Genomic DNA, 26,090 nt, shown 5'->3' with positions numbered 1-26,090 from the left:
TAGATACTCATGTTGCAACAGAACAAAGGGTGGGGGAAAAAAATGTAATGTATACATGTAAGGATAACTTGATCCCCTTGCTGTACAGTGGGAAAATAAAAGTTAACTGTAGTATATTCACCCTACATATACAATAGAATATCACATTTAGCCATAAAATATGAATGGATTTTGGTAGGATAAGATATGAATGAATGTCAAGAGCATAACTGGGTGTAACTTAACATGACATTTTATTACACAAGCTTCAAAGATATGCAGAACTATACAATATATTGCTTAGAGATATATATGTCTGTCAAAACTATTTGAAAAAAGTGACAAATGATTAACCAAAAATATATATCAGGATAATGGTTACCTCTCAGGAGAATGGGAGGAAAAATTTAAAGGTGATGTTCTTTTTCTTAAAGTGGACAGTGGATACATGGATATTTTGTATTGTTTTTCTTTCTTCCTTATACATCTTCTACAAATGTTCTTTTGTAGCCATTCAGTATTTATTGAAAAAAAAAATGATTTTAAAACATTTAAACTTAATTAAAAGGCACAGCAGGCACTAAAAATCTGCCCTATGACTCCAAGACAAGAGCCAACCTAAAATGAAACTACTGAATCCAATCACAGGGTTAGAATAATATTGAGAATAACTCTTTTTCAACTTTAAGATTCTATTCACTTATTCATATAATATCTAGTGAGACTGTTCTATGTGTGGACTATTATTTTTAGATGCTAGGGGTACAGCAGTGAGCAAAACAGGTAAAAATTCCTGCCTTTGTGAATGTATCTCTAGCATCACTGGCCTGATAACTAGTTATAAGGTTAAACATTAGGTACCCTTCTGACTGATGCTCTAAGGATACATATCCTCTCCCAGGATGAAAGAGGTCAAAAAAGGCTCTTGGCATAGCCAACACAGGGTGCTTAATATCTTATCATCGCAATTCTCCATTATCTAAAGCCATGTATTTACTTTTTGAAGGAATGGGAATTCCACACCCAAAGCTCTGTTCTGCTATTCTATTGAAGAAAATCATCTCAAAGAAATGAAGTCTTGTTTTCATCTGACTTCCTTATGCTTCTTATAACTACTTAGTCTCAATTTTTGGATAAAAATCTTTTCCAGTCACATTCTTAAAGAACATATATAGCTGGTTCATTTCAGCATGAGGCAGACACTTGCTGGGCATTCCTTGTTCTTGTGTATCGAATTTAAAAGCAAGTTTACAGCTACTAAGATCCAGGGATGGATCTGTACACTAGACACCTCCATGTTACAAGCCGTAAAAGGGAGAGGAAAGGATATGAGAAAAATAGAGGTGCTATGCTTTCAAGAAGGACCTACCTAAGACCCTAAGAAAAGGTCCTTTTCCCTGGCCTTCATTAATATTAGTATAAAAAGGCAGGAAGGCATGTTATTCCTTTTTGCTCTTCACCTTTCTAGCCTTATTAATATCTTTAAATCCAGTCAGTTTCAACTCAAAACTTTCCACTAGTGGGGGAGGGGGAAAGGGAAAAGATTTGTGACTGCATGTTTAAGAAAGAAGCTGAATTCATCACAGTGACAGGGGGAGAGTGTTGGCAGAGATCTGAGCTATTTATTCTTTTAGGAAAATCCTATAAAGAATGACACAAGGAAGCCTCTATCTGCAGTCTTGTTCATCACACTGGTGAAGAGTCCGATAACAGATGTATGCAGGAGCGTGATTTAGTGCCAGGAGCTGGCCCCTGATGTGTATTAATACAGCGGCAAAGCGGAACACACCTCTCTTCATCACTCATTTCTATAAAAGAGGTGGAATCCGAGATGGCCCGATGTTAGGTAGAGCAAGCCCATTTGTTCTGCTGACTGATGGCGCAGGCTCGGGCTATGTACTTCACCTCCATGGGGCACTCAGGTTGTGGATAGGAAAAAAAAAAAAAAAACTGTTCAGTAAAGCAGGCCTTAGTCAACAAGTGAGGGGAGGAGTCGGGCTCAGGAGGGGAATGTTTAATGCTCAAGTCCTATTTAATACCTCCCAGGACATTTTCTGATTTGAATATGGAATAAGGACTGTAAACTCTTCTCAACAGTTCTAAGCAATTAAAAGCTAGAAACAGAAGCCAGATATTAGGGGCGGGGGGACAAAAAGATAAAAGAGGGCAGATTGTGTCTTAATCCTTCCAATAACCACAGACTGGATGAGAATCTGGGTTTTGATGTGGAGTCATGGTTTGGAACCAATCTTGTCACATATAAGACCAAACACCTGCAGTGTTTAAGAGGGCAGCTATAGAGTCACAGGGAAATTGGTCTGATCCTGGCTGCAAAGTTTATCAACTATATAACCTCAGTGGGTGATTTAACCTCTCTAAGCCTCAATTTTCCCATGCATAAATTGGGACTAAAAAGATCATCTACCTTATAAAGTTGCTGCAAAGATTAAATGAAATAATTCACACAAAATGTTAAGCTCAGGGCATGTCCAGGTAGAAATCACTAAAACAAACTTACTACCATCATCAGACCTGTGATTAAGACTAATGAAATACTATCAAGCAGTCATTCCGAACAGAAGCTCAAACAGGTCAGTTTCAAAGAGAGATCAGAGTTCCTACCTCTCTGAAGTCTACTCTTTATGTGGCTATCAACTGCTCTGATCTACATAATATGCAGTATTTTCTGAGGAAAATATGATACACTCAATTCTTTCAGAGTGAACTATCATCAAGAAAATAAGCACAGGTATTTCTGATACGTCCTACAAGCAGATCTGCTCTTTTTAACCAGAATAATTCACTAAAAATGTAGTCAAATACTCGAAGTATTTCTATGATTACTAATTACATTTAACTATCTTAACTCCAAAGAAAAATATCTACAGATATCCACTATCTGGGTGATACAAATACCGCCCTTTTTTCATCTAAGGATAATATATATACATATGGACTACGTAAATCATAAATGCGCGGCTCAGAGAGTCACTACAGGTGTACATACTCAGTAATCCCCACCTAGTTCATGACAGAAAGCATTTCCGGCATCCCGGAAGGCTTCCTCACGTCCTCCTGTCCTCCTCCGGTCACCACCACCCAATGAAGATAACCACTATTTTGGTTTCTATGAACTAATTCTGCCCAGAAAACTAAAGGGTTTTAATTTGAAAACTTATTTTATTTTTTTGTCTTTTTGTTGTTGTTGTTGTTGCTGCTATTTCTTGGACCGATCCCACGGCACATGGAGGTTCCCAGGCTAGGGGTGGAATCAGAGCTGTAGCCACCGGCCTACACCAGAGCCACAGCAACGCGGGATCCGAGCCGCGTCTGCAACCTACACCACAGCTCACGGCAACGCCGGATCGTTAACCCACTGAGCAAGGGCAGGGACCGAACCCGCAACCTCATGGTTCCTAGTCGGATTCGTTAACCACTGCGCCACGACGGGAACTCCTGAAAACTTATTTTTTAATTAGAAATTTCATGAATGGTAAAACATAAACACTCTATTCCACATTAAAACAGTGATAATGTACTGTATACCAAATATGAAAGTAAGTAAATCCATGCGGCTGCTTCACTACTGACCAAACTGCCACCCTACCAGGATTTCCATTACCAGACCCCATATCCTGTCTGAGCTAGAGCAAAAGTGCTGACGACTAAAGACTGTTGATAGTGGAGTACAAGGACTCAAACTCAAGAAAGCCATGAGATGGTGAAAATGCACAGACTTCAGGGTCAGAGAGAACTAGGTTTGAATTCTGAAAATATCTGTGACCTTATATTAAGTAATTCTCACATTCTCAGTTTTCCCATGTAAAATGGAAATAAAATGACCTACCTTATCATAAAGGTGAGATGAAAGAGTATATAAAACATACAATTTAGTGTCTGACAACTTAGAATAGATTTACAAGGAGATCCTGCTGAATAGCATTGAGAACTTTGTCTAGATACTCATGTTGCAACAGAAGAAAGGCTGGGGGAAAAATGTAATTGTAATGTATACATGTAAGGATAACCTGACCCCCTTGCTGTACAGTGGGAAAATTAAAAAAAAAAAAAAAAATTTAGTGTCTGACACATAGCAGGTGGTCAATAAAGGATAACTATGTATATAATTACCGGCACTTGGGCTGGACAGAGATGCTGTGGCCACAGGTTTCCGTTTCCTCTTGATGTCACGTGAACACGGGGGTCCCAGGTGTATGTTTGCCTGTCTGCAAGTATGAGAAAGAAAAAAATACTGTTTTAACTTTGTAATTCTTATTGTAAGATAGATCCAGATGAAACCTGTGACACACTATAGACATACACTAACAAAATGGGTACCAGCATTTGCCTCGAGTGTTGGTACAAAATTACTCAGAATTAATCATAACTCTTTCATGCTATACCCATTCTAAACTTCTTACCTGAATTCAGAATAGCAAAGATTAATTTCAATAAATATGTTTCATTACATGCTGACTCTTGTACAATTATTTTTCATAAAACCTATAACCACAATTGTTCGAAACTCACTAATGAAATACCTACTCCCAAAGGGTAATACAGTGAAAAGTTTAATGCTGCATAATACAGATATTTGCATAGAATTTTAATAGGAATTTAAATTCTATCATTAAAAACCTGGACTTTTTTTTTTTTTCCTTGAGCCACTCCTGTGGCATATGGAGGTTTCCAGGCTAGGGGTCAAATCGGAGCTATAGCCACTGGCCTACACCAGCGCCACAGCGATGCACGATCCGAGACGCATCTGCGACCCACACCACAGCTCACGGCAACGCCAGATCCTTAACCCACTGAGCGAGGCCAGGGATCGAACCCACAACTTCATGATTCCTAGTCGGATTTGTTAACCACTGCACCACAATGGAAACTCCTTTTTTTTTTTTTTTTTCTTTTTTTGACCACAGCATACAGCAGCTTGATGTGGGATCCAGTTCCCAGACTAGGGACTGAACCTGGGCCATAGTGGTGAAAGCACCAAGTCCTATCCACTAGACCACCAGGGAACTCCCCTATAAATCTGTATCACAAAATAAATGTTTCATTTCTGTGACTTTTCAAAATATTAATTATATGCTAATAATATGTTCCCTCATCTGAACATTCAGCTTATCTTAGAAACAAGAGAGAGCTTCAAAGCTAGAAAAGTAAAAGATTCTCTGAAAGGTGATGGATTTAACACTAAAAGATCTGGTATGCTATTTCTACTTCCTCCTTCTCAACCTAGACAGATCCTACCTCTGATTAAGAAACAAGCTGAGTCTCACATTTACATAAAGCTGTCCTTGAACTTCAAGGTCTTATTTACCATGAATCATTATTTAAATGGTGTATAAGTTATCTTGTTTCCCTAATGACGCTAATTTCCTTGGGAACAGGGGCCATATTTATACTTCTTACATAATTTTCCAATTTTAGCCCAGGGTGCATAGCTGATCCCTACTCAGTATCTACTGACTAAAACTGATATGAATAAAAGTTCTAAAAACCAATTACTCGATTGTATACTTATAGGTGGTTAAAAAGATAAATTTCATGTTATATTTTACAATTTTTAAAACAAACCCAGAGTATAAAACAGATAAAAAAGACTCTAATAAAATCATACCAGAGGAACTTCTAATTGGTAGGCCCAGCTGGGGAATCGAGTCTCATGGCTTAAGAGTCTAAAGCTGAAAGCTCAGTCAAATCTAAGCAAGCCTAGTTAGCAAGGCAACAAGACTACTGTTCAAAGGGCAAATTCAGAGGTCCCCAATCTGGCAATTTCCAGTTTAAAGGCATATGGGCATGTGCTCTCACTCTCGCACTCATGCACTCTCTCTCTCACACACACACACTGAATGGCAAAAACTTAAGAGTCAATTCAATTAATAAATAATGAAAAGATATTGAAGTTGTAAGGAATTTTTTAGACTGTCAAGAATACTCAATAGGCAGAGATCTACAAAAGAAAGCTTGTGGTTTGGAAAATTCCACCCAAGTCACCTTACAGTGTTCATCACCTATGTGGCAAAAGAGTTAAGTACTCCATGAGTAAATTCTGAAACCCCAAAATGAAATATAAATATGAACGTGAAAAACGGGGGAAACAATCCATTTTTTCTACCTTACAGAGTTCTGGGGATAAGTCTAGATCAACATGCTGATTTAATAATAAGAAAAACATGACAGAATGTCAAAGGTAAACAGGTCTGAATGCAGAGGTAGTAATTCCCTCTGAAGCCAAAGAAACAGGCAGAAAAGAAAATGATGCTACAAATTTTGTTTTTCCTCAAAACAGAGAAATGTACAGAATAGAGCTTCCACCTTTTCTACAAACAAGGTACTTGAATATAAACTATCCAAGCTCTTTGCTCTAGTTCAATCATGCTTCTCCCGAAGACTTTCAAAAGAGAAACACGTAGAGCAAAGGGCAACAGTTTATAGCCATGCTTTCTTCTCTACCTTAGGCTCACTAAAGGACCCTCCAAAATGTTTGATCCAATGTTAACACCATTCTGCAAACTAAACTATGGTAATTAGGTATCAATACAGTGGTTACCTTGAGCTGTGGGTAGTGGGAGAAGAGAGACAGTGACTAGAAAAGGCATAAGGAACTCTGGATTCTTTCTGGTAAAGTTCTGTTTAGATGCTGGTTACTTGGATGTGGCTTGAAAATTCGTCAGGTGTTTATTTCTTTGTACACTTCTCTGGATGCTATCTTTCAATAAAAACTTTAATTGCTTCTTCAAGGTTACTGTAAAATGCTGAGTTTTGACAGAAGCAAAATAAAAAGCATAAGAAAAGCACTCAGAAGGATTTTAAGATAGTAATTCTCAAAGTATCACATGAGTTAAACGAAATAAATACTGCCTTTTACTTATACACCATCCATCATTTCACAGCTCTGCATATTTGATATATGTCAGTAAGATGGTTGAGGGCACATATTATCACTCCTTTATGGACCTAGACATTTCTTTCATATTTTCAAGGTTTGACCCGTTTTGGAGTAAAAAAATGAAAGCTTTTATGTACCAAAATGCTTACATTTTTAACCACTTTAAATGGAAATCTGGTGGCTTTAAATGTTTTAGTAAAATGAAAAGAATATTACTTACCTACTATTCTGAACATAATTATTCACTGCACTATACCCTTCACTGTCCTCAGGAAGCTGCTGTGGATGTGAAGGCTCAGGTGGTCCCTACACCACCCTGCCTCTGGGCCATGTTTCTTGGATCCCCACGCGTCCCTTGCTCAGTGATATAAAGGGATTCAGGGTTAACTGTCCCCTACATTAAATGACCCCTGATTGTCACTTCTCTGCAGTAAATGATATTCTACCACCTCATTCCCACTCCTGTCACTTTGAACATTCTAAATCCTTTAAATTTTAATTCCTCTGGTTATAACTTAGGAAGGAACTATAAGCTTTCTGAAACCAGGTAATGCAATTTATTAATAATCTTTTTTTTAGTGTTATAAAAGAATATTTTTCTATGTGGACTATTTCCCTTCTATCAGCAGGGGGTTTTGCTTCTTTCATTGTTCGCTGAGTTATTACCAAGCACTGGGTTATGGTGGTGCACAAAACAGAGAGTCTTGTCCTTCATGGGCTTGTAGCCTAGTCCCATTCTAGCTGCACTGCTTTCCTAGTTACAGAATCTCCCTAAAAGAGAAGCTGAGGTAGGGATAAAAAAAAAAAAAAGTCATGCTCATTCCTAAAATTCAACTTGGTACTCCTTCGCTCTTAAAAACACTTAAGACCATTTCCAGGTTGGAGAGCTACTTCATAAGAAGCAGAATAACTTCACACCTTAGGGCTAGGTACAAAAGGGCTATTTTTCTCTATATCCCTTCCTAGCAAAAACGTGGGGAGGGAGGAAGAATCAAATCGTCAAGTGAGCCCAAGGAATGGCAGAGTTTACAGCTTGAGAAAAACCTTAGAGGACACAGAAGGAAGAGAACTCAGAAGGAGCCTGGGAAAAGCCCAGGGCGTGGAGCAGGAGCAGGAGACGGGATCTGCTGTGCTGAGCGGCGCGTTCAGAGCTCTGGGAGAGGCCTGGCCAAGAGTGAAGAACAATCTGTGGGGCTGGAAGGGCCCCTGTATCCTTTGGGAATCTGAGCGCAGAGGCAGGCAACTGCTGCAACTCAGCTTCCTATTCAAAAGGCAGTTCCAATTTTGTGTTTACCCCCAAATAATTCCAAATCAATTATCTGTAGACATAAAGAATTAAGGAAGGGAAGGAAAAATAGACTGAACTACCCCCACCCCCATTTTCATTTACGAGTATTTAACCACTTGGCTCCCTTTCTGTTTAATGTGTTATTTCTTTAATTTGTGATGTTTTACTCTGACAGTGGCACTGTCTACTCTCACAAGACAGAAACTGAAAAGAGACAACACACAGACAGAGGAAGAGTCTGAACCTCCCCTTCTCACCAACACACAGATTCCCATCCTTACAGGTGAAAGGGTAGAAGATTTAACTAGATTTTTTAAAACTCTTTTTCAAGAGCAGTACACAACTGTCCTTGTGTGGTGAACCATGCACGTACTGTGTGAGGAGGGAAGGGACCTTTCAATTATGCAAGGGACAATAAAGGCTGAGTATACATTAATTAAAATCTCTACTAAGTTAAAACTTCCTTCTCAATTGGAGTGGCAAGTGGTTATCAGAATCACATAAGGAACTTTTACAAAATACACATCTCCCACCATGCTGGGATGGGAGAAGAATCTCTAATATGTTTATTTTGAAATTCTTCCTCAGGTAATTCTGATAAGCTTCTACCTACTGTGAAAATTACTGAGCTAAAAAAAAAAAAAAAAAATCAACCAAATTCCCAAAGCCAAGCTAGACCATAAAGAAGATCTAAATAAATATTTAAAGAATAACAGAATGAATAAATGAATAAAAACTTAGATAAAAACATTGTTCCCCAGTATGTAAGCAATTAACCTGAGGAAAGATAGACTACACTGGTTCTATTTCATCTGATCTGGGCCTCACTCAGTATTCTTTGGGCACAACCTCTTTCACAGTATGAGTGCCAGGTCAGTACTTCCCCTAAGAGCATCGTGTTCAGCAGCTTTTGCCAAAAAGTACTGAGGGAGGTGGGGTGGAAGGAATCGTTTAAGTAATAAATACACCCTTTAAAAATTCTTTAGGAAAAATCACTAAATTCACATCATAAATGTAAAGGTGAATACAGAAAATTAACCATGAATTGAAAGCATATTCTGCATATCCACACATAAACACATCTATTTTATTTTTTACTGTAGGTAACTGAAAAGATCAGGTGAGTTGTTTAAACTGCAATGTTATTTGGGAAACTGGGCAGATCACTATGTCCCTGGGGCAGGAATGTACTTTTAGGGGGAAAAAATTACTTTGAGAAATACATGCATGTTTAATAGAACCAATGTTGGCAAAAATAAATAACTCAAGTGACTGCTTTAGATTTAGAACAAAAATGTTTAGCGTCACGCTAAAGGAAAGAGAACACTCTTTATTTGCCAATGGCAGGCTAATTGAAGGAAGAGTTCACCTTCAAAAATCACTCATTTTAAAGACTCATTGAAAAGTTTATTTTTCTGTATGAAATAAAAATAAAATTTATTATGAAAAGCTATTTACTTGCTGTGCTTTTTCTTCAACCTACACAAATAAGTAACATCGGGAAAAAATTAATGATATTTCTAAGGACCAAAGGTCTTATATATCATACATTCCAATTATTCTCCTTAATTACCAATCTACTCACCCCAATTATTTTTTAACAAAAATTTATGGAGGCCTACGCTATGCTGGATGTAGAGGGGTTACATACTAGATGACTGAGCCAAGGGCCCATTCGCCAGGAGCTCACAACGCCGTGAGGAAGACCGACGCATACAGAACTAAGAGACACACGACACTGAGCTGCCATCAAGGAGCAAGCAAAGTACGAGTGCAAAATGAGGAAAGGGGACTCAATCTAAGGAAGCAGAAACCCCCTTCCTCACATGCAGTCTTCCCTTCAGGGTTAACTGACATTTATTAAACACCCAGTAGGGGGAATATTTTCACAGACTTGCACATGTAAGAGGACCCAGGCCTGTGACATTAGAAGCAGCCAGGGAAAGAAAACAATTTCACAATTAGGGGACATTAAGGAGGTTTACCTAATAGGAAGGAATCCTCACAATTCCGCCAGTGTTTTCACTCAAACCTAACCCTCAGTGGTCTGTGACAAAGTGCTCACTAGCACCTGAAAACTTTCCATAATCCACTTCCCTTGGCTGGGCTAAGGGTGGCATATCATGAAGCTGTTTCATGCCACCCACAGGAGCAAAACAGTTTCACATCCATTGGAAGGATGAGGATATTACAACAGCGAAACAGAGAGAGAGAGAAAATGCTTTCATCATTCTGCTCAGGGAGTAAGATGCCAGCTGGTTGAGAGCTGATTTAAGACTATCCAACAGAGGACAAAAGATTCCAGAACTGTATGTACTATTTAATGGCAAGTTCCAGCAGGATTGTCAGCCTTATGGACAATACTATAGCAGAAATATTTCCTAAGACACTAAAGAGGTGAGTGAGAGCTGCTGTGCATCACAGCATCCCCATCAGATATAGGACTAATAAAAGGTTCTTTCCCCCAAGCCCTGAGGTAAAACCTGAGGCTGTTTACTATGGCTCCAAAGGTCAAAATTAATAGCATGAATTGAGTCTTCTTTTTTGCTCTTTGAAACTCCTTGTCAAGTGGCACAGCCAGCTGGGCACACAACTCTGATATGCAGATCATAACGTTCGTGAACAGATAAAATGAATTACAATGAGTGCAGCCCATTGTATTTCAACCCTCTAATGGGCAGGAAAGGTCTCTCTTTTTCACCCAAGCACTGTTCAAATGCCTTCTCTTAGAGTCCACTTGAGGTCATTTAAGAACCTCAAGAATCTGTACTACATCTCATTAGTAAATGACTCTAGAAGCCAATTCAAGGTTTGTAAAACTGCAGTTATTCTAATATCCTAGATCAGGGTAGGGTAGTGACTATAAACAAAAATAATTTTAGCTACCACCATACTAAATATTCAAATACACCATTTCAGTTTGATACCTATTAGTCTAAAAAATATTGATATCCCCATTTTCAAGGTGAGGAAACTGAGGTACAGGGAGGTTGAGTCTTTCACCAAGGTAATGATAAGATTCTTACCTGAGTCTGCCTCACACTAATATGAGATGAAGAACTTAAAGGAGGAATAAATGGAAATGGTGATACACTACCAAGTCACCACCCCAAATCGAAGAAAGGTCAGGAAAGTTAGAGAAAACTCAAAACTGCCTCAAGACACTCAAAAACTACAACTGGTGACTTGTGCATCATACAAAGAGATGTGGCAATTAATAAGTTCCAGTTATGGTTTTCTCAGACAATAACAGTTAAAAAAAAAAAGCTACCCTTCACAATCAATAAATCTCTCATTTTGGGAAAAGCTGCCTACAGCACTAGCTCCTTATTACCATTCCACACCTGTGTCCTTGACAGCAATACCACTGCCTCTACCAGAACACCAATCACACCATCTGCTGTCTGAGCAGCTGCAATTCGTAACACCAGTACCAACCCTACTACTTTAATAGCAATGTCCCACTACTAACAACCAAAACAACTAAAACAGCTGGTCTTCAAATTTCATTTGTGCACCCCGCCCACTATCCAACTGTCCACCCACCAACTCTGCCCATCTGTTAATCACTATGTGCCAGGCACTGTGCTAGCCCCTAACACTCTCTTCTTCACCTGCAGCAGCAGTTCTCCAAAGGGAAGAGCAGCCCAGGGTTCCACCTCCCATACAGAACTGTGCTCACAACACCAAAACACAGAGCTCGTGCCAATTATGAAGTGGGATTTCCTGTTAAGCAAATTACGAAGCCCTAGTCATAAACCATATGCGTTCAGGGCAACAGTTCCCAACCCTGGCTATATATTGGAAACACCTGGGAGCTTCAAAATACTGCTAATGCCTGAGCCTCATCCCAGGCCAGTTAAATCAGAATCCTGGGAAGTGGGGGTCCAGCACGGATATATTTTTTAAGGCTTCTCAGGTGATTCAAAAGTATGGCCAGGGTTAAAAACCACCAAACTTAAGTATTTCTAGAGTGGTATTTCTGAAATCCTCTTAGCCCACAAATCGAAAGACCACAAAGACTCACTCTCACGCACATGCCATCTGGGCTGTATTAAAATGACACATCGAATGGTCTCTTAAAATTACAGTGCCATTATTTCTTTGTTTATAGCAAAGAAATGCTAAGCAAGAGAGTACCTTGAGGTCACTCATCGCCCCCCAGCGGCCCCCAGGCCTCACACAGAGAACCAGAGCCAAATACAGCTCCAGCAGTGCGGAGGTGGCTGAGGAGCCCTCACTCTCATGCAGCTGAGGGTGTGGGAGTGGAACTGGCCACATCCAGACAGGAAGCAGCCTCAGCTCAGTAACCGACAGAAGGAAACCTTCACAGTTCAGGCATGATTATCAAACTCTTTGTGCTCTTACAGGAGAGTAATTATAGGCATGTGAAAAAAGGGAAGCACTCCCTGAGGAACTCTTCCTCACATGCTTCCCAAGAGGCAGTAGAGCCATTAAAAATTCCATGATGAAGAGGAAAAACAGCCTGGGAACAGCCAGGAGGCAATACAGCAAATTAATACACCAGCCCTCCTCGGGGAAAGCTGTGATAAAACAGGAAACACTTCTCTCTTCGCAAAATAAAATTATACCACTAATGATAACATAGTCACCACACACACACACAAATCGTTCTAATGATGGGTGTGAAATTCCCAATGCTGCCCAGATGCTTTGAAAAGAAATCATTTCGTACTACAAATAAAATGGAACAAGATACAATTTCCATTCGAAACAGTTTTTAATATAGTCATTCACCTGCCTCTTCCCTCACCACCACTCTTCAACATTTCTTCCTAGGTGCCAGGTTTTGTTAAATGGTCTACTCTCTACAAAGCCCACCATCCACTTCCGAATCAATCTCATCAGTGAGCCACAGTGAAGCTAGACTGCTCCTTCTCCACGGACCCCTTGCTGGGCAGGAAGCCCCACCATTTCAAAGGAAAAAGGGGGATCCCCGAGTGTTAAGTGTTCTATCATCTACATTTTCTAAAACCTGCAGAGAGGTCATTTGTGCTGACCATTTCCCACACATCAGTGATTATCTATCTTTATTGATTATGCACCTTCATCAGTAAGAAAACTGAGCAAACACTCTTTATATATGTAATACATATAAAACAAAACATGTGCTGCTAGACTAATACATGTATAACAAGGAATTCCCTTGTGGTATGGCGAGTTAAGGATCCAGCATTGTCCTCCAGCTGTTCAGGTTGCTGCTGTGGTATGAGTTCAATCCCTGCCTTGGGAATTTATGCATGCCACGGGCACAGCCAAAAAAAAAAAAAAAAAAGAATAAATAAATGCAAGTTTAAACAAATTTTCCCACTACCCCAAAGAAACTTCCTGTTTGCAATCCACTTTGTATCCACTGCCCTGAGAGTGATGTCTAAAAGGCCAATGAGGAGTTCCAATCGTGGCGCAGTGGTTAACGAATCCGACTAGGAACCATGAGGTTGCGGGTTCGGTCCCTGCCCTTGCTCAGTGGGTTAACGAGCCGTGAGCTGTGGTGTAGGTTGCAGATGCGGCAGGGATCCCGAGTTGTTGCGGCTGTGGTGTAGGCTGGCTGCTACAGCTCCAATTAGACCCCTAGCCTGGGAACCTCCATATGCCGAGGGAGCAGCCCAAGAAATGGCAAAAAGACAAAAAAATAAATAAATAAAAGGCCAATGAGCTCTAATTGTCCATATACTCTTGTCTTGCTTTCAGCAACAGTCTGATGCAATAAGCAGTATTTCCCTAGAGCTGAGCACACCAGAAACACAGCCTAGGCTTGCTTATGTTTCCAAGCCCAGCCACAAGCACTGCAAATAGAGAACAAAGATAATGATGTGGATAATGGGATACACAAACAATAAGTTCACACCCACTCCAAGCCAAGGTGAGGCCTTACAGGTAGCAGAAAATATGATAAAAGCATGAATACCAATCTCAGCACAGCACAGCTCTATGTAGCAGAAGTAAAGGAAGGAGGGCAAATGATCCACTTTCAGCATCTAACATGACATGGTGCTACTCATACAGTTTTCCCAAAGAGCGTACATGGCCCTTGTTTAATTTGGTATTAAGACAAAAAGCTGGAGGACTGTTCTCCTATGGACTGAAATCTTGTGTCTGGTTCCAAGACAGCTTGGGCACTACCATCTCTAAGAAAAGCTACCTGAGCCTGAGTTAGGCACCGCTCCTCTGTGCTCCATGTCACTCTGGTGCACACCTTTAGGCACACATCACTCCAAATTGTAGCTGTCCATTTCCACACCTGACTCTGCCAGGAGGATATAAACGCCTCCTTAAGGGTAGTGCCAAACAAAGCGCCAGGCACATAAAAGGGAATCAGCAAATGATGAAAGAATGAATGATGCATGTGACTAAAGAAAAGGACGGTGTTTAATATTCCACAATTTCCCAAGTTCTTAGTTAACACCACATGTGGTAGTCTCTCTTTGCAAAAGACCTTTCCTACTGAAGCACTACTTTTCCAGTAGAAGGCTGGGCAGCAGGTTATAGTGCAGAGTTTATTATCATAGCCTATAGTGGAATTTCTACCTGTATCCATGAAAGAATATTTTGTACACTCTACACCACAAATCTATGAACATATCCACTTAAGAACATGTTAAGAAGAAAAAAAAAATCATCATGGAATTCCCGTTGTGGCGCAGCAGGTTACGAACCCTACTAGCATCCATGAGGATGCACGTTTAATCCCTGACCTCCCTTAGTGGGTTAAGGATCCGGCATTGCCATGAGCTCCAGTGTAGGTCACAGATGCAGCTTGGATCTGGCATTGCTGTGGCCGTGGTGAAGTCCGGCAGCTGCAGCTCCGACTCGACCCCTATCCTAGGAACTTCCATATAACTCAGGTGCAACCCTAAAAAGCAAAAAAAAAAAAAAAAACCAAAAAACAAAACAAAAGAAACAAAACAAAACAAAAACAGAACCTTGGAAAGAAATTCTTTGTGCTTCTAGAAATAATAGAAGTTCTATGGTTTGGCCTATGTGCACAGTAACTCGCTGGGGCAGGCTTCCAGTGAAACCATATTTGCTCTGTGAGTCACCCAACATAGAGAATTTATATTCAGAGGCACTGGTTTCATTCTACTACAGAAGTGCAGGATTCATTCTGACGAAGGTATGCTGAATGCCCAGTAAGTGCCAGAAACTGTGTTAGATGCTGGGGACACATCAGGGAACAAGATAAGGTCCCGGCACTTCTAAGCTTATATTTTAGTGAGAGATGGGGGAAGGTAGGAAAAGAAACCAATAAACAGTCATTACAGACTGTGATTAAAGCTCTAAAGTAAAGAAACAGATAATGAGTGGTGAGCGGTACAGATGGCCCCTTTAGACAGGATGGTCTTGAAGGCCCCCCGAGGAGGGGCCAGAGCTGAAAAGAAAATCATGGAAGAAGAGCTCCAAGATGGTGGGTCAAAGCAAAGGGAACACGTGTGAAGGTCCAGCGGCAGGAGAGGACTGTGATTTTTGAAGAACAAATGGGAGCTTCCTGGCACAGCTGGATCTCCTCCCCAGTGAGGAGGAAGTCTATGAAAGGAGGTTAGACATGAAGCCCAGGAGTCCGATCATGCAGGGTTTTGCAGGTCATGGCAACAGCCATTAATAATGTTTTTTTGAAGATGGGACATTTAGCAGAAGAAAGACAGAACAGGAGCCAGAGCTCAGGTCAAAGTTGAGATTTAAATCACATACTAGGAAGTTCCCACTGCGGCTCAGTGGTAACAAAACCAACTAGTATCCTTGAGGACACAGGTTTGATTCCTGGCCTCACTCAGTGGGTTAATAAGTATCAGGCATGGCTGTGAGCTGTGGTGTAGGTCACAGACACGCTTCAGATCCTGCATTGCTGTGGCTGCGGTGTAGACCAGCAGCTGCAGCTCCAATTTGACGCCTAGCCTGGGAACTTCCATATGCCTGCAGTGAAGCCCTAAAATCAGTCAGTCCATCAATCAATCACATACTAGCCATGTGATCACAGAAAAGATACTTCAATACTCTGCCTCAGTTTCTACATCAGTAAAACAACTACTGACTTCAAAACGTTGTTGTATAGATTGAATTAGATAGTATACACAAACATACTTTAATTTGAAGTGTTAAAAAAAGAAAAACAGGAGTTCCCGTCGTGGCGCAGTGGTTAACGAATCCAACTAGGAACCATGAGGTTGGGGTTCGGTCCCTGCCCTTGCTCAGTGGGTTAACGATCCGGCGTTGCCGTGAGCTGTGGTGTAGGTTGCAGACGCGGCTCGGATCCCGCGTTGCTGTGGCTCTGGTGTAGGCCGGTGGCTACAGCTCCGATTCGACCCCTAGCCTGGGAACCTCCATATGCCGCGGGAGCGGCCCAAGAAATAGCAACAACAACAACAAAAAGACAAAAAGACCAAAAAAAAAAACAGTATCATCTGGAAAAAAACAGACCCTAGAAGAAATTACCTGGCAGAGCAGTGTGCTGGTGAACATCTCCGGTGAGAAGCATCAGCGAGAACATCCAGGGAGTAAAGGGGAGAAAGAGGATTAAACTGCAGGAACAAATGAGATTATTTTAGTAAGGTTTATGAAACAAGACTGATCCTAAAGGGCTGCTACCTGCTACTCCATTACTTTTCCCCCTTTGTTCACCTTGGTAAAGTTAAGCCCATTCAATAGTGGCCCCATGAATGTAGCATGGCTAATCTAGCACACCTCAAAAACAGGTTATTCCTTGGTAAACAACAGCTTTTCAAAAACTTCTGATACACAATAACTACTTAAGTGGCAGGAGGTAGTACTTTCTAAATGACAAAAAGGGAACTTATGCCTATTGATTATCAGCCCTGTTCCCAAGGATACTAGCATGAAATTACCTTTTCATTTCCTTATCCTGGCAGATGTTTCCAGTGAATAACTGGTTAGCACATACCAGCAGCAGTGTAGTGGAAACAGAACTAGATTAAGAATTAGAATACCCAGCGTTTAGTTCCAGTCTACCACTGAGGTGCCATATATTAAAAACTACAAAATCTATCTGTAAAATGGATGTATCACTAGCCATCTTACCTATTTTATGGGGTGACTGTGAAGACTAAAGAAAATATTGCCTTCAGTTTATAAAGTAATTTCAATTTCTCATCTATAAAACATCCATTCACCTAAAAAGGGGGTTGTAAGGATCAACTGGGATACTATACATAAAAGTACCTCACTTTATGTTCACTAGCTTTCTTTGGATTTTTTTCCACAATAAATAATCCTCCCTCCAAATTTCAGAACTAAATATATATCAATACTGGAAGAACTCTAATTTCAAAAGAACTTAAAAAGTATACAAACTAAGCAATTGTTCTGTCATAGAAGTTCCAGTCCCGGAGTTCCCGTCCTGGCGCAGTGGTTAACGAATCCGACTAGGAACCATGAGGTTGCGGGTTCGGTCCCTGCCCTTGCTCAGTGGGTTAACGATCCGGCGTTGCCATGAGCTCTGGTGTAGGTTTCAGACGTGGCTCAGATCCCACGTTGCTGTGGCTCTGGTGTAGGCTGGTGGCTACAGCTCCAATTCGACCCCTAGCCCGGGAACCTCCATATGCCGCGGAGGCATATGGACAAAGAGACAAAAAAAAAAAAGAAAAAAAGAAAAAAAGAAGAAGAAGAAGGTCCAGTCCCAATGCTGCTAGCTGTATAACTGTGAATGAATAGTTTCAATCTCATTTGTAAATAACAGATCTGGACTAGATAATCAACACAGGTCTCTCTGTCTTTAGATCCTCTGGTGCAAACACAATACTATAGCTTAGCATTCCCTAAACTTCAGTCTTTCACGTCCCACTTTAATGACTTTTTCCTTATCTGCCCACCACCTGCTCTACTACTTACTATTTTTCTTCATATCAATTATTTTTACTCAGCCTTGTCCTTACTATATTTCCATGAAATGACAAGTTTGATATAATGATTACATTTGCCTACTATAAACTATTGTGACTTAAATTAAAAACCATGTATCTACATGCTATCTAAGTCAGAGAAAGACAAATGTCATATGATGTCACATATGTGGAATCTAAAAAAGATACAGGAGTTCCTGTCATGGCTCAGCTGTGGTGTAGGTCACAGATGAGACTTGGATCCCACCCACACTGCTGTGGCCCTGGAGTAGACTGGCAGCTACAGCTCCAATTCGACCCCTAGCCTGGGAACCTCCATATGCCGCAGAAGAGGCCCTAAAAAGACAAAAAGACAAAAAAAAAAAAGATAAAGCAAGCCCTCACCCAACAAAAATCAAAAGTTTCAAACATTAAAGGAACATATTGAGAACCACTGTTAGCAATTTTAAAATTATGACCCCATAAAGGCCTTGATATTAGAAATGCCAAGGCCCCCTCAGGGGTAGCTAGGGAGAAGAGTAAGAGGCTTTAAGGCCTCAACTGCCCTTCACCCAAAGCAGCTCTACCTTCTATTTCACGTTTAGGATTCAACATTGTACTTAGCACTCTATGCTGATGCTGAACTAAACCATAAGCAGATAAGGTTCCTTTTGATTTCTGACTGCAAAATTCAAAATGAGAATAAAAACTGGATTCCTATGGAATGTGTTACAAGTAATAAACTGAAAGTCGCCATTGAACCTAAAAAGGGGAATTAGCTACAGTTCTTATCCATGTACATAAGATATTCTTGGAAAACAGTCCTCCAAGAAAATCAGAATAATTTAAGGAAAGGGAACCTTACCTCATGTGCACAAGCAGAAATGTGAGGAAAATCAGAAGTCAACGCTTTATTCTTTCTAAAGAAAAGGAAATCAAATGATAAAATAAAGATGACAAACAGAAAAGCAATCTTACCTGATTTCGCTCTCTTTTCCCAGTTGATGGTAACCAGAAACTAAAGAGAGGGAGAGAATAAAGGGAAAGAAAACAATAAAAGACATGGTAGGAAAATTATAGAGAGGAAAAGATAAAAAGTGAAGACAATGAATGAGAGAAAAATGGAGAGGAGAAAAGGTGATGTTAAATGTGTATGAACTTTTTCCCTCCAGAGAATAACTCTTCAAAGGAAAAAGAATGGAATGCAGCAGACTGGACACTAAAAATAAACTCAAGATTATGGTCTATCACCAATGCACTCTCAGCTAGCTGTGCAGTGAAGACAGGCTTCCCAATTCAACAAGGGCATAAACAACATTCACGTCTTGCCTATTTTATAATTTAAAACTTCAGGAGTTCCCTTCTGGCTCAGCGGTTAACAAACCTGACTAGGATCCATGAGGATGCGGGTTCGATCTCTGGCCTCCCTCAGTGGGTTAAGGATCTGGCGTTGCCACGAGCTTTCATAAAGGTCGCAGACGCGGCTCAGATTCCCACATTGCTGTGGCTGTGGTGGGGCCAGCAGCTGTAGCTCCGATGAGACCCCTAGCCTGGGAACTTCCATATGCCTCTCAGGTGTGGCCCTAAAAAGCAACAATAACAAAAAAGCTTAAAAAAAAAATAAACTTCAACCAGGCTGGATGGGTGTAGGATCATAATTGGACACTGACCATGACATGTACAGGAGACATCAAAAAAAAGCCAATTATGTTAGGGGACAAGGCTGTCACAAGAAAGGGTGGCATGATTTTCCTATCACTACACATACGCTTTCCAATTGCACTTAGCACAGAAGTTAGAACGAAATGGTATTTCTCTGTCTAGAGGTCTAAAAATGGGAAAGGCATATAGGAGAATATAGAGGCAATCACCCATTTTGAACAAAAAAAATTTTTTAAGATAGAAAAATTAGTTTAAGAAATAACATCCTTATTGGAAGCTACTTTTATAATGTATCACCTATAGACATAAAAAGCAAAGAAATAAAAACTAGCCTGGAAAGAAAAAACATCTCTCATGAGTTCAGGGTGTTAGCCATGTTAAGTGTCTTAAAGTATCAATCTTTAAGAGGTCCTCTTTCAGCTCTAAAAGAAAATTTCCAGGTTCCAAAATAAAACTTCCCTCTGCTGCCTCCTCCAAGGACAAGCTCTGATAGCCGGTAAATACATAAGCACTTACTCTTTCTGCCGAGGATCACTAATGAGGTGGCTTATCCTCTCAGTACCCAAATTACTTATGCTGGTCTCCTGAAGAGGCAAGGAAGACAAGAGTGTCATCTAACCACAGAAACAAATATGTAAGTATGACCTGTTGTCAAGCTCACACTTTCCCATAATTATACCAACAACCCCAAAGGCACATGTCAAATCTCAATCCTAAAACCCAACAGCAAACTATGTATCTTTTTGTAGAACCCTGCTGTAAAACTACTGCATGTTATTCTAGATTTATTTTTTTCTAGTGTTCAAAAAAAAGTCACTATAAACATTTTTTTACTATATATAATATTTTAATATAGTGAGTAATACTTCCTGGAGTATTTAACGTATATCAAAATAGAAACACTTGAAAAAAAATTCAACAGCAGCCAATTTTTAATTTTTAACAGGCCAGCACACCAAGCTCCCTGGTCATACGGTTACAGCTTCAAGAGCCTTCATAATGGGACATCTACTGAGTACTCACTGGTAACACTGAAGTATCTACTGACTAAATGTATACATATCAAAGAACTTTTGTTACTTACAAAAATCGTCACCCTTTATTTTGTCTGTTAAACATCATCTCTTAAAGTAAAAATAGGTGTTTGTATAGATTGGTTCTTAAATCTGCAGTTCTCAAGACTGTAATAGGAAGTTATGCCCACAAGACCACAAATAGTTCAGAAACTAATCATCTCCAAAAAACTAGAAAATGGCATAAGGCACTCACCCTTCATTTAACTTGAGTACATTTACAATGCCTACCTATCACAGAACCTAGGGAAGCATACCAACAGTACATGAGCAAGCGTTACGCACATCTGCGTGTTAAGATGAGAGCATAAGTCACTGGCATAAATGTCAAAAACGGCAAGCCTGTTACTCAAAGACATTTGTTTCTGGGAAAATGTTGTTATCTGTATTCATCTATGTGTATGGATTAGCCTAAATATTAGGATACACATTTTAGCAGAACTAGCTATCGAAAAATTAAGTTGAGGTCAGACTTTGTAAATGAAATGGTTTCACACACTGTATTCTTCATACTCTTCATCCCGTACACCTAGGCCTCTGGCTCAGACATGACCATGGTAGTCGGGCCAAGGGAAAAGATGGGTGAAAAATGAGCTATTTGTTACAGCAGAAAAATTGTTAACTTAAAGTGCCGTAATGTTTAAATTTACAGTTTATTACTGTGTAAATTACAAGCAGTACTTTGCGTAATTAGCAGCTCGCTGGCAGGGAGCTGTGAATGAAACTCATTATTTATGATTATAATTTAGAAAAAGAGAAGAGAGATGGGGGAGGGAGAGGAAGAGGGAGGCAGAACAGTGACCTCTGGTAGAAATGACAAATATCCCTTTAAGGTGATGAAGATGAATTAAACAAGTAAATATTATCCTATTCATTTGAAATCATTAAAGAAACATCCAATAGGCCCTACTTTCCTTCCAGGCAAGCTACAGGGAGACTTCAGGATGAAATGATTTACTTCCATGGAAGTAGAAGGCTCTTATTTTATAGGAGCTGAAACAAAGTTAGGTAGGTGGTAGAAAGAACATCATCTGTCAAGCTGAACCAATAAAGAGAAAAAAATCAAACTGTCACTGTTTCCCACTCCCAGCCTCCTGCCTCCCTCCACCACACATACTCCTACCCTGCTAGCTGTCCTGTTAAGAATAAGCCCCCAGAAGAGCAAGTGCAGCATTTTATTGCCTATAAAGTGAGTAATCCAAAAGAAGAGGTATCATTCTTCCAATAATCAAATGTCTTCCTAATTAGAGATTTGAAATTGAATTTAAAGATAAAAATAATATGAATTCATCTGAAAAATAAAGAGCCTCATGTCTTTTACAGAAAAGTTTCCTGATTAATCTACAAAACAGTAGCTCCCTGAGGGCAGCCAGAGTGTGGCTCTGACTACTACAGATCTGGCTGGACACAGAGCCTGCCCCTCGTAGCCACTAAGGAGGCTTACTGAGTGAACAGATACACTAATGCTCCAAAATGCCTCTCCCGTCCTTATTCTTGTCCACCACAATCTTCTCTGACTGGGTATGAGCCTCAATCTTAACCTATTTTCAATCTCAATGCCAGAGTAAAAAATAAATTAATTAAATTTAAATTTTTAAATATAAAAGAGGGAGTTTCCTTGCAGCACTATGAGTTAAGGATCCAGCGTTGACACAGCAGTGGCTCAATTCTTTCTACTCTGCCACTTCTATCTGGGCAACATCAGACATTCCTTAACATCTCTGAACCCATTTTCCTCATCTGTTAAAGGGAGTATCACCTTTTTTATAAGATTTTGGGGAGGATTAAATGAACTGCATGCCTAGCATGGTCCCTGGCAAAGGCAGAACTGAGTCAATGGTAGATATTCCTCCCTCATGGCCAAGGAGGGCTCTTCAAATTTGTTAACAGGTCCCACCCCCCGCCCCAGTTTTTTTCTTTTTTAATGAATTCTAGAATAAAAGACCAAAGTTAGAATAGAAGAAGCATTCATGAATTCAAGAGGAGTCATAAAGAAGCCAAGAGTATTTCAACTTATATAATAAGATCAAAAGAAAAGAGGAGACAGATCAGGTCTGTAGATTTCTTTACAAATAGAAGGCACTGTCACAACAGTGTTTGCAGTCAAAACTTCTGTATGAATCAAGCTTCATCTTTTATTGTGTGTATTCAGTCATGTCCTATATAATGTTCACTCTTGTGAACTTGCAAAATACCTTTGGCTTAATTAACCCCAGGGAGTTCTGCAGCACCTCTGATTATCCACAGAATATACAAATTCCACAAGGAATATTACTTTCCCAACTAGCCTAGCAAACAGGGAGAGCTATCACCTTCCCAACAAGCCTTCTTCGCCCCTTTCTGAGGCATCGAGCTGCAGCTCCAGGCAGACGATTAAAGCGAGCATGGTACCCTTTAAAAAAAAACAACAAAAAAAAAACGACCTCAGTACTGAATACAGAAGATTTATTAGCAATGATAGGCTTCTAGTACACCAAAGGCCTTACTAAACTGACCTTAAATTAGTATCACCAGGCTATTTGCCAAGGATTTATTATCCCCACGTCTTTGTCACCAGTAGTATGATCTTAGGCATGTCATTTACCTCCAACTTAGGCATCCTCATTTATAAAAGAGGAATAATCACTTGCTCAGTCCTATTTTACAGGATTGTTTTAAAGACTCAATGAAATAGCGCATGGAAAATACTTCATAAACTGAAAACACTACATAAATATAAGGTATTATCAACAAATTCTAATTACAAATTAACTGTTAGCTATTATCTCAAAAACAATCTAACTCATGAAATAGGTAAAAAATAACATGTATGTATAATCCCTTTTTTTTTCCCTAAGAGCTCTATATGTTCTCCATATAGAAAGACAACTGAGGAGTTCCCGTCGTGGCGCAGTGATTAAGGAATCCGACTAGGAACTATGAGGTTGCAGGTTTGGTCCCTGCCCTTGCTCAGTGGGTTAACGATCCGGCGTTGCTGTGATCTGTGGTGTAGGTTGCAGATGCGGCTCAGATCCAGCGTTGCTGTGGCTCTGGTGTAGGCCAGTGGCTACAGCTCCGATTCGACCCCTACGCCTGGGAACCTCCATATGCCACAGGAGCGGCCCAAAGAAATACCAAAAAAAAAAAAAAAAAGAATGCTAAAAAAAAAGAAAGACAACTGAGAGTTTCCATCATGGCTCAGCAAATCTGAGGACACAGGTTCAATCCTGGCCTCGCTCAGTGGGTTAAGGATCCAGTGTTGCCATTAGCTATGGTATAGGTCGCAGACGTGGCTCGGATCTGGCATTGCTGTGGCTATGGAGTAGGCCAGTGGCTACGGCTCCAATTTGACTCTTAACCTAGGAACCTCCATATGCCACGGCTATGGCCCTAAAAAGACTAACTAACTTATTAATTAAAAAAAGAAAAGACAACTGGAAGAATCCACACAAAATGTTATCAATGACTCTGAGTATGAGTTACAGGCCTTTAGAAGTTTCTTCTTATTCTTGCTCATGTGTACTTTAAGTGGTCCATAAAGAACTTTTAGGAGTTCCCATCATGGCTCAGTGGTTAACAAACCTGACTAGCATAGATGAGGACAAGAGTTCGATCCCTGGCCTCGCTCAGTAGGTTAAGGATCTGGCGTTGCCGTGAGCTGTGGTGTAGGTCGCAGACGCGGCTTGGATCCTGCATTGCTGTGATTGTGGTACAGGCCAGCGGCTACAGCTCTGATTCAACTCCTAGCCTGGGAACCTCCATATGTTACAGGTGTGGCCTAAAAGAAAAAAAAGACAAAAAGACAAAAAAAAAAGAACTTTTAGAAGTAGTTACTGAAACGTTTATGAAAGTTAATAAGGTAGCAAAGAATGTGCCTCAGCCAGGCATGAGTCTTTACCAAGAACCAACTGCTCTGAGAAGGCCTTTCAATCACCCAAATTCATTATAATGAAATGCTATAGAATAGGAATTTATGGCTCTTAGTGTAATTCTGATCACCAACAGATGCTCAACAAATACCTGATAACTGATTAACTGGCTGATAATTGATTACCAGGAATCTTTGCATCATAAATTTAATGAACTAAAAAAAGAAACCTCTGAAACAGTTTTGTTCAATGTCATGATATCTTAAGTGATGACCCTGATGTTCCAAGGAAATGAAGTAACTGTCACAGTCACAGAGCAGGGGAGACAGTACTGGAGAATATTACCACCACACTTCCTTCCCCTGTCCTAGGTGCATTCCACTCTACCTTGCTACATTACATCATAACCGATGGAAAACAAAGGGAAAGGACATACGTTTGTGTTACAGTCCACAATAATGGAGTTACTAAAACAAAAATTTTTAAATATTTTTAAATCATCCATTTAAAAAATGTCATTATACCTTGTATGTGAATGCTGTTACTGAAATCTGCTCTCTTCCAAGATCTACTATTTCAGGCTTCCACTGAGCACTCAGAAGCCCATCAGTTTTCACAGCAGGACAAGCAGCAGTGACACACTGCTAGGCTTCTTAAATCTGGCACGAATGGCAATGGCAAGCTGAAGGAATGCCCTGCTAATGTATATATATTCCAAGAGTCTCCATGGACTGATTTAGGTAAGAGAACCTCAACCTTTGAGACTCACCCTTGAATTTTTTGAGAAAAATCCCTGAGCTAGTTCTAAAATTCAGGTAGTTAGCACATGCTTACAGGTATAAGTATGCTTCCCCAAAAAGAGCCATAAAAGTGTGAGGTATATTTTGGGCTCCTCAGAACTCACCTCTCTGAGCTGGCCGAGAAGGTAAAAGGAATGTGGAATCTGAAAGTTTATCCAGTCCGGAATCCATTCTCTCTACTTCCGAGCAATGGTCAGGAGCCCACTTGGGCAGAAGGTTAGGAACAGTGAATCCTGGGACACATTCTCCTTCATAGAACCAATCACTCTGCTCATCATCCCCTAAAGTAAAGAGATCCTCCCATAAGCTCGAATTTTAACATGCTCTATGAAAAACCAAATGGAAAGATGATTTCTCAGCGCTACAGATTTAAGAACACTTTAAAAACAAAGTACAAAAAAATTGTTTTGATACTTCTTGATCCATACTACAATGAAAACAGGAACATTAAACTAGTTTCACATAAACGTCATACTGTGGTACACTCAACTGATTTTGATGGTAAAAACTAATAGAGTTACCGCTTACTAAGCCTTAGAATCCATGCTAAAAATCTGTAACTTTGTTACCTCTTTCAAACCTTATGCTAACTCTAACTTATAAATTAGGCAACTAAAGCACAGAGAAGTCAAGGTCAAGACAGTAAATGAAGCTACTGTTTGAACCCAAAGCCTAACTCCAAAACCTC

General features: G+C 40.1%; 1 protein-coding gene across 8 annotated transcripts in view; it reads right to left on the bottom strand.

The window, feature by feature from the left end:
- The window catches only part of GPATCH2L (G-patch domain containing 2 like), a 52,393-nt gene that overhangs the window by 9,436 nt on the left and 16,867 nt on the right, over positions 1 to 26,090 (bottom strand). Inside the window, exons 4-10 of one of the 8 annotated variants that reach the window (XM_047794544.1) lie at positions 25,507 to 25,683; positions 23,067 to 23,146; positions 20,198 to 20,265; positions 18,885 to 18,939; positions 16,617 to 16,702; positions 4,111 to 4,205; positions 350 to 1,896 (exon numbers count right to left, since the gene is read on the bottom strand). In XM_047794544.1, the coding sequence (XP_047650500.1) occupies positions 1,778 to 1,896; positions 4,111 to 4,205; positions 16,617 to 16,702; positions 18,885 to 18,939; positions 20,198 to 20,265; positions 23,067 to 23,146; positions 25,507 to 25,683 (680 nt within the window). In that variant the 3' untranslated portion in view covers positions 350 to 1,777. Of the gene's footprint in view, positions 1 to 349; positions 1,897 to 4,110; positions 4,206 to 6,538; positions 6,744 to 16,616; positions 17,108 to 18,884; positions 18,940 to 18,997; positions 19,038 to 20,197; positions 20,266 to 23,066; positions 23,147 to 25,506; positions 25,684 to 26,090 lie in introns of those variants that run through there. The other 7 variants (XR_007136879.1, XM_047794543.1, XM_047794542.1 and 4 more) reach the window with 7 other exon arrangements.

This window comes from Phacochoerus africanus, chromosome 9, assembly GCF_016906955.1.
Source record: "Phacochoerus africanus isolate WHEZ1 chromosome 9, ROS_Pafr_v1, whole genome shotgun sequence".
NCBI classification, from domain to species: domain Eukaryota; kingdom Metazoa; phylum Chordata; class Mammalia; order Artiodactyla; family Suidae; genus Phacochoerus; species Phacochoerus africanus.
Note: the sequence above shows the minus strand (reverse complement) of the source record. Positions and strands in the feature narration are given on the sequence as shown.